This window comes from Girardinichthys multiradiatus, chromosome 10, assembly GCF_021462225.1.
Source record: "Girardinichthys multiradiatus isolate DD_20200921_A chromosome 10, DD_fGirMul_XY1, whole genome shotgun sequence".
In the NCBI taxonomy this organism is placed as follows: Eukaryota; Metazoa; Chordata; class Actinopteri; order Cyprinodontiformes; family Goodeidae; genus Girardinichthys; species Girardinichthys multiradiatus.
In genome coordinates, this window is record NC_061803.1 from 13,458,028 (window position 1) to 13,466,289 (window position 8,262).

General features: G+C 38.3%; 2 protein-coding genes across 4 annotated transcripts in view; both read left to right on the top strand.

Annotated features, from left to right (window-relative positions):
* LOC124875235 (thrombospondin-2-like) overlaps nucleotides 1-622 on the top strand; it is a 34,508-nt gene extending 33,886 nt beyond the window's left edge. For all 3 annotated transcript variants that reach the window (XM_047377248.1, XM_047377249.1, XM_047377247.1), the window contains exon 22: nucleotides 217-622. In XM_047377248.1, coding sequence (XP_047233204.1) covers nucleotides 217-224 — 8 coding nt within the window. In that variant the 3' untranslated portion in view covers nucleotides 225-622. The remainder of the gene's footprint in view (nucleotides 1-216) is intronic.
* A 1,210-nt stretch (nucleotides 623-1,832) lies between these two features.
* Nucleotides 1,833-8,008, top strand: LOC124875039 (potassium channel subfamily K member 1-like). The gene is made up of 3 exons (XM_047376818.1): nucleotides 1,833-2,307; nucleotides 4,581-4,985; nucleotides 6,564-8,008. The coding sequence occupies exons 1-3, from the start codon at nucleotides 1,956-1,958 to the stop codon at nucleotides 6,866-6,868; spliced, it is 1,062 nt and encodes a 353-aa protein (XP_047232774.1). The 5' UTR covers nucleotides 1,833-1,955; the 3' UTR covers nucleotides 6,869-8,008.
* Nucleotides 8,009-8,262: the final 254 nt, after the last annotated feature.

The following is an 8,262-nucleotide window of genomic DNA, read 5'->3' on the forward strand; positions in this document are numbered from 1 at the left end:
GAATACTTATGCAAAGTAATGATAAATTAAAAGGAACAAATACATTTAGTGGTGATATCTGTGTAAGGTAGTTTGTAAAACTGTTGTAAGTCTGAAGCGGAAAATGGAAATATTTTGCCAACCTAAAAGGCACAGCACCAGGGCTCTGAATCACTGCTTTAGATCTTAGCCCCTTTGAAGTCATGTCATTGATCTTACTTTCATTTTGATTCTCAGACAACTGAAGCACTTTTTGGGATGTACAGGATGCTGCACAGCAAACAGCCAGAGATCCACTACAACAAAAACAAAGAATTTCCTTACAACTGAGAGAGAGGGAGACAACAGAGGATGCACCAGGCCTTTATCCTTCCAACACCATCAGTTAATAACCATCATCTATCTACCTGTGAGCTTTTTATGCAACATTACCGATTCCAGGCTGTCTCATTCGCTGTATATTATTCCTCTGGCAGCATGTCTAATGACATTTATTGTTGCTTTTTCTTTGCACCTTCCTAATGGTTGTAAATAATTATTTATTGCGAGAGGGCAGATATAAGACAGGTGAAAATGATGACCGAGTAAACTGAGCACATGTTTGGTGGTAACTTATCAATAAAAAAAGCGTTTTTTTCATCAACTGCTTTTGCTTAATTCATTTTTTTTTACTTTTGTCTGATGACGCCATAGTTGGTGACGCCAAAACACACAAAATGGTGGAGACGTGGTCTCTCGCGCCCTCTGGTGGGTAATAAAGTTGTCGCACATTAGGAGGTGAACTTAGAAAACCCTTTCGGGTAGAGTATGGAATAAATAAGTACAGGGAATAAATAAATAAATAAATAGACTAATGTTTACATTTTCTGGCTGTATAAAGGTCAAACAGAAGGGCACTCTAAGAAGGCATTTTTTTCACATAGTAAAATATAGTTTGTGAAACAAAAGTAATAGCCTACTTATTATTTAATCATGAGAAAAACTATCCCAGCCAAAAAAGGAGCAGCTCAGGCCACCAAAGATTTACATATCCTACACAAATCAGTATATACATGTATAGATTATATACCTATAAAAGCTAGAAGTCCAGGCTGATATATCTATGCAAATCTTTTAAAGTACCTCCAATTTCTTCCAACAAGCCAGACTGGTTCCCTTTGCCTGCCTGAATGATCTATGGGTCAGAGTTAATCTTAGCAAACACAGAATTCAGACAAAAAATATGCCAAAATCCAAGAGGTTACCTATTTTGTCTCATGCCTATAACAATTTCGAAGAAAATTGACGTTTAGGCATGTCAACCTAACATGAAGACAGTTTGTTTCAATGTCTTCAGTAATGGTTGACCAATTTTATGAGCTTTAATCCATTTGTATTTCTACTTTCATAAAATCACGAGTTTGATCAAAAGATATTTTTTTGTTTGTTTTTAAAAAGGTCTGACAAGTTTTGTCCTCATGTCCTCTTTCCTCATTTAAGGACAGGCTTCACATTACCTGTGATGATGTGAATAGACTGGACTTAAAAAAAATAATAAAATAAAACCATGTATCATTTTCCTTTCATTTACAAGTTATGCACTACTTTATATTAATCTATATTGATCAACATCTGTAGATGTTGAGTTGTTGTTATTCCTAACCTACAACCTGCAGGACTAGTAAATCTGCGTCTCTGGAGAAAGCTGACCCTGGGAAACAAATCCTTTGTTGTGTCTGACTTGAAACACAAAACCCGTTTAACCGGTTTGAGTAGAGAATGCGTTCCAATACACACATATAGCCACACTCCACCTGGTGAGGTGAGTGACGTCACATCACCGGCTTCCAATAAGAGATGAAGAATGAGGAAGAGTCCGTCTACCGGGTAGAGCAGGATATAAGTTATCACCGGGACAGAGAGTCTAAGAGTAGTTAGTTAGGTTAAATGAGACGACTTCAGTGTAATTTGTTGAGGAATTTGAGCTTCACTGTGTGATGGTAACCGGACGCAGAGGAGATTGGTGCGCGCACGTCGTGGAGCGGCACCAGTCCGGGATCAACTTCGCGCTGCTGATCATTTCATACATCCTGTACCTCATCATCGGTGCCGCGATCTTCTCCGCCATCGAGCTGCCCTACGAACGCGAACTTCGGAAGGAGCTGAAAGTAGCCAGACTTGACTTCCTGAGCAACAACACCTGCGTGTCTGACGCGCACCTTGAGGAGCTGCTGGCTCGCGCGCTGGTGGCCAGTAATTATGGAGTGTCCGTCCTTGGTAACGACACCAACAAGAACTGGGACTTTGTGTCCTCTTTGTTCTTCACCAGCACTGTGCTGACAACTACAGGTGAGCTAAAACTGGACTTTCTATCTATCTATCTATCTATCTATCTATCTATCTATCTATCTATCTATCTATCTATCTATCTATCTATCTATCTATCTATCTATCTATCTATCTATCTATCTATCTATCTATCTATCTATCTATCTATCTATCTATCTATCTATCTATCTATCTATCTATCTATCTATCTATCTATCTATCTATCTATCTATCTACTCTCTCTCTCTCGATATATATGTTGCTTTTGAGGAGGATGCTGGGCCGGTCTGTGAAAGCTGAGTTGTGGATACACATTACCTATTCATCCAAGATCCGCCCTCACCTTTGGGCATGACCTATGAAAGGTGCATAGTGACTGAAAGAATGGTTTATGGCAGTGGTTCAAGCAAAGGATTATTTATGGAACACCATTTTTAAAGGCAACATATTTTATCTTTCACTGTAATCCAAAACATCTGATCATAATAAATGCAGTTTTTCTATGATCATATGTTTACTTGGGGGCTTTATTCCCAGTCTTCTTTCAGCCAGTGTAAAGAGAGAGCAAATATATTCTCCTTTTCATGTCTTTGCATTATTCCTACCAATAAGCAGTCTTGATAGTCATTTTCTCATCTGTCTCTGTTCCCTGTCTTGTTTTGCTTCTACAGACTTTCAGATGTTGTGATTCAGTGTCTTCACTCTTTCTTTTGGTCTCCATCATCTTACCTGGCCTTTAACTTTCTTATTTCTCTGCCAATAAACATGGCAGCCTCCTGCTGTTTTAGCTATCCAATGTGTTATCAACAACACGTAACAGCTACTGTACTAATACTAATCTAAAAAAACGTTTTTACATAACTCTATCATCAACCCCAGTTTTTTTAAGCAGATGAGTTCAAGGATCTTTAGGTTTTGTTCATGAGTGATAGTAGGATGGAGTGAGAGATGGATGAGACTGACTGAGACTTTGTCTGCAGTTACGTGGGCTCTGCTGTGGTTGGTGATGGTGACATAAGAGCTGTGAAACAAACAACAAAGTTATTGATTTACCAATCTGTCTATGTTTCAACCCTCATGTATGATATATGGGTAAACGGTTAAGAAACAAGATACAAGTGTCTTATATTGGCTTCCTGGATAGTCTTAGATTAAGGATGCGGACTTCTAAAAAGGATTCCTCTCGGGCGGCTGCTTTTGGAAGTTTTTTGGGCATGTACTGGGAGGAGATGCTGGGGCAGGCCAAGAATTAGGTAGAAGGATTATATATCCTCAGGATGACCATGGATGGATGCATATAAGCTTGTCAATGGTGTAGATGAGCATTTTCTTTAAGGGCCCTGCACAGTAAATGAATTAATGTTGTATGTTCTAAACATTGACCTATTTGACAACAAAGCTGTTTAGGTCACCCTATATTGAATTGCTTCTTTGTAATAACAATGTGTGCTATATTACAATCCACAGGAGTGCTTAGAAGCAATAGCCAGTTGGCTATAACATTTCATGTGTCATGCATTTAAAGTCTACTTGCCAATAACATATTTGGCTGTTGGATATACTTTCCAACTCTGAAGTAGAGCTTAGTGACCTATATGTTTCAGATCAAGTAGAGTGGGTTATGAACAATAGATATTTTCATTGCACAATTCTGCAATAGTATTGCAATGTCATGATTTCCTTATGCCATGCAGCCATACTTAAAAACATACAGTCCCTGAAGGCACATACTGTTACTTTACAATGTTAGAAAGCATTAATGTAAAATAAATTCTTTACATAGTATGTTTAAACCTAACTAACCCAAACAGTTTGAGCTACTAATACTAGCCAGAAAGGGGCAGAGATGGAAAAGTAATGATTAGGGTGAGGGTTATGGTTATGGTTTTCTTTTCATCAGGAGGAACGATTAGTCTGGCAGGACACTATTGAATTATGCTAAAGCTGTCCAACAGGTTTTGCTTCAGATTTTTGGTATTGTAGATATGTAGAATGTCCAGAGGTGCTGCTGAGGAAATTATTTTTTACAATAAAACATCCATAAAAGTGCTACTTAAAACGCTTAATTTAGAAATTTGCAGCACAATAAAAAATATTAAAGTTGTCGAAGCGGTATTCCAATTTCATAACCACACAAATAGTTTTAGGGTTTTGTCCGTTTTAGCTGAAGCTTGTATTTTCTAAAAAGACATGTTGCTTTTACCTGAGACTTTTTCCTTTTTATATCAACACTGTTGTTTGTGTAAAGCGTTTCCTAAAAATACTGTTGATGACACATTTTTCTGTGTTGTCAGGTTATGGCCACTCTGTTCCTCTGTCTGATGGAGGGAAGGCATTCTGTATCTTCTACTCCCTCGTCGGAATCCCCGCTACCCTCTTCTTCCTCTCTGCCATAGTGGAGAGGCTAATGGACCTGCTGTCTCGAAACCCGACCTCCCACTTTCATCGAAGGTGGGCCATGTCAAGACCAAAGCTGGCCATAATCCACGCCGCCTCTCTCAGCATCATCATGGCTCTGCTCTTCCTCTTTATCCCCGCCTGGATCTTTATGGCCATGGAAAAAGACTGGAACTTTCTGGAGTCTCTGTATTTCTGTTTCATCTCACTGACAACTATAGGCCTTGGGGATTATGTCCCTGGAGAAATTCAAAATAAAGAGGACAACCCACACCCACACATGTACAGGCTTGCCATTACAGGTGAGAAAATGTGCAACACTATTTGATGAATTTGGAAAAATATTCTAAACAAGCAGTTTTAATTTGTGAAAATTATTTTGACAAGAGCAATGCTCTCTTTGCCTTCACAGACCTCTGAAAGTGGAAGTCCACACTTCATTTTATTCTTTTAATTCATATTTTCACTAAGGTTAGCTGATATTCATGCATTTGAATGTAAATACTGTAAAACGCTGATACTCAACACAACAGAGTTGGTTTGAAGGTTGTTTGCAAATTAAAATGCCAGTTACTGCTGTTTTAAAAGTTATTGTCAACAGAAACTGTATAAGAGATGACAGAAACAAAAAGCAGTGAATATTCAACTCGTAAGAGATGATTAGCAGCTCCCAATCCAAAAGATTATAAGAACTGCACTACTAATTGAAGAACTGCACTAGAAAACTACCTTGGCTCCTTCAGTGGAAATGACACGTACAAAATGTCACCAGAAAACTACCCCTGTTCCTGCAATGGAAATGACGAGAGGAGAACGGCCCTAGAAAACTACTCTGGTTACTGCAGTGGAAATGATGGGGGAAACACATCTTAAAAAACAACAACAGTATTTGGGCAGATGTGGTGTACAGTCAGTAGCCATTTTTGACATTTGTGATTAAGCTCACTCTTCACGGCGCAATGGAGTTGGGGACACCACAAGCATTCAGAAAAATAATTTACCTGGAGCTTGCACCACAAAGTATTATATTGCCTATTTTGACGTGCATTTCATGGGGAATCGGTGCCCCCTTTGGTATGCACAGTGTAGGCACTTGAGGAACATGTGGCTATACACCAAGGCTGGGTAATAAAGCTGAAATTGCCATCTGATTCATGGTGTTAATTTATGGGCTGTCTTAGGGACTATTTTAAGGCATTTTGTAATTGAAACTTGACTACATTTGATCATCATCTCTAGTTCAAAATCTAAAAAAACCTAACCTGGTCAAACCTGACAGGGATTGTTTTACACTGAACAGAAATCTCATGAAGAATGTCTGTTTTGGTCTTATGACACCTTTAAAACACAAAAATTAAAGTGCTTTCATTTAGGACTGCGTCTTTGTACATATGAATAGCAGATTTCTTACAAAATGTTTCTTAAACTAATCAGATTTTGGAGCAAATCATGCTGTGTTCCACATAATCTTTTTTCACTGAAACTTTGTTTTTCGCAATGGTAACACATCTAAAATAAAAAATAAGGCTGCTTTTTTCATACATAAACATGTCTCACTTCTAGTATCTGACTTGTTGTATCTGTAGTATTTTATTTTATCTAAGTTTTTGCAGGAGTTTATATATGTTTTACAACATAAAAAGTAAAACATTGGACAAAAAAAAATCAAGCAATTTCTTAAAACTGTCATCTTTTGCCTGCCTTAAAGAAAAAAAAAAAAAGAATTGTCAAATTTTATTTACCACAGGTTTAGGAATTCTAAAAAGTAAGAGCTGTTATGTGCTTCACTCTCTGTTTGTCAGACCAAACCTTGGTTTGGTTAGTCATGCTGCTCTTAGCTTCATCACACCCTTATTGTGTGCATCTGCTTGCTCTTTCAGTCTATTTGCTGGTGGGCTTGGTGTGCGTCCTGGTGGTGTTGGAAACCTGTTACGAGCTTCCCCAGCTCAAACTCCTCAGGCGGAGGTTTTACAAAGAAAATGTTCAAGAGCTGGACTCCGAAGCCACCAACATCATCAGCCGCGATCAACTGAGTGACCAGTTGCCTAACCCTGGAGATCACATGACCAATCAGCTGCCAGTCATCTCTTCTGTGTCACAACAGGCCGATACGCTGCACCAGAATGGCACGTCAGGGCCGTACACCCCAGCTTCAGGAACCACTGTTAATGAAAAGCTGAGCTAACAGCTGTCTAGAATAACATGGAGTAGGTGTGGTGGAAGTTAATTAACTAGTTTATCAACTTTTCCTTCTTATTCCTGCTCTGTTATTGCATGAGCATGCTGTATGTACATACAATAGACACTTAGCAAAGTCAAGATTCTTAAAAAAAAAAAAAAGATTGCTCCCTGCCAACACCAAGACAGATATGTGCTGTGAAAACAGGAACCGCCCACTCGGCATGGCATTGTTTTCTCCCCACTTGCTTTATCAACTGCAGATACAGATCACAGAGGAAGGGTCCGGCTCCAAAACGGAGGAAAACCCCACAAGTTTCCGACTCCGGACAAAGTCTTCATGCTTTAACTCCAAAGCTGCACAGCTATCTGTAGAGGACTTCACATCCGGTCTTAGTACATTAAATATCTGTGATGGTATTTGCATAGGAAATTTGCGTCAGGGCAATCTTTTACCATCTTATGGCTTAGTGCATGGCTCATGCAGGTATTCCAGGAAGAAGATCAAGTGTTGGCTTTAAATAAATACTTTAATACACGGTTCCTTTAAGTGGAGGATTAGCTTTTAGCTCCTAATGGCATGTAGAAAAATCTACACTGCAGTATACAAGAGATATGCCACTAGAGGGAAGCACTTTCATGTTGCAGGGAGGAGCTCTTTCAAATGAAGTTAGAAATTAAGAAATGGATGCAGATGTTTTGGAGCCCATAATTTCATTAAATAAATCCCAATTTGCTGCTGATATGAGCTAAATGATCACCTAATAGTGAATGTTTTTTTTTGCCTGTAATCATTTTTATATATGAAAAGGCATACCCACGCTTTCAGACAACAAGTAAATCATTATTGTTATTTTTACTGGTTTAAGGGCTTTAACAAACACAGAACTTTAATATTGTTGTTTTTACCAAATACACCTAATGTTCTGGGTATAATATAAATTTTGAATCACAACTATTGTGTAAGGGTATTGCGTTTTTAATACAGTACCTTACAAAAGTATTCATACCCACTGTACAATTTAATGTTTTTTTTGCATCAGTGGATTTTAATGGGTTTTAATGGGATATCTGTAATAGAATAACAAAGTACTGCACAATTGTAAAGTGGAAGATTTTTTTTTTATAAATAAAGATTTTAAAAGTGTTGTGTGCATTTGTATTCAGCCCCCTGAGTCAATACTTTGTAGAGCCACCTTTTGCTTCAATTGCACTTGCAAACCTTTTGGGGTTTGTCTCTACTAGCTTTGCACATCTACAGACTGAAATCTTTGCCCATTCTTCTCCAAAATTGCTCAAGCTCAGTCAGATTGGATGGAGAGTCTTATGTCTTGCTACAGTTTCTTAGATGTAGGTCTGGACATTGACTCGCAGATTCTAAATCTTAATTCTTTTGCAGCC

Coding starts and splice junctions, on each gene's coding strand:
- LOC124875039 (XM_047376818.1), top strand. CDS start 1,956: ATGGTAACCGGACGCAGAGGAGATTGGTGCGCGCACGTCGTGGAGCGG. Junction 2,308..4,580: donor CACTGTGCTGACAACTACAG/GTGAGCTAAAAC, acceptor CTGTGTTGTCAG/GTTATGGCCACTCTGTTCCT. Junction 4,986..6,563: donor GTACAGGCTTGCCATTACAG/GTGAGAAAATGT, acceptor TTGCTCTTTCAG/TCTATTTGCTGGTGGGCTTG.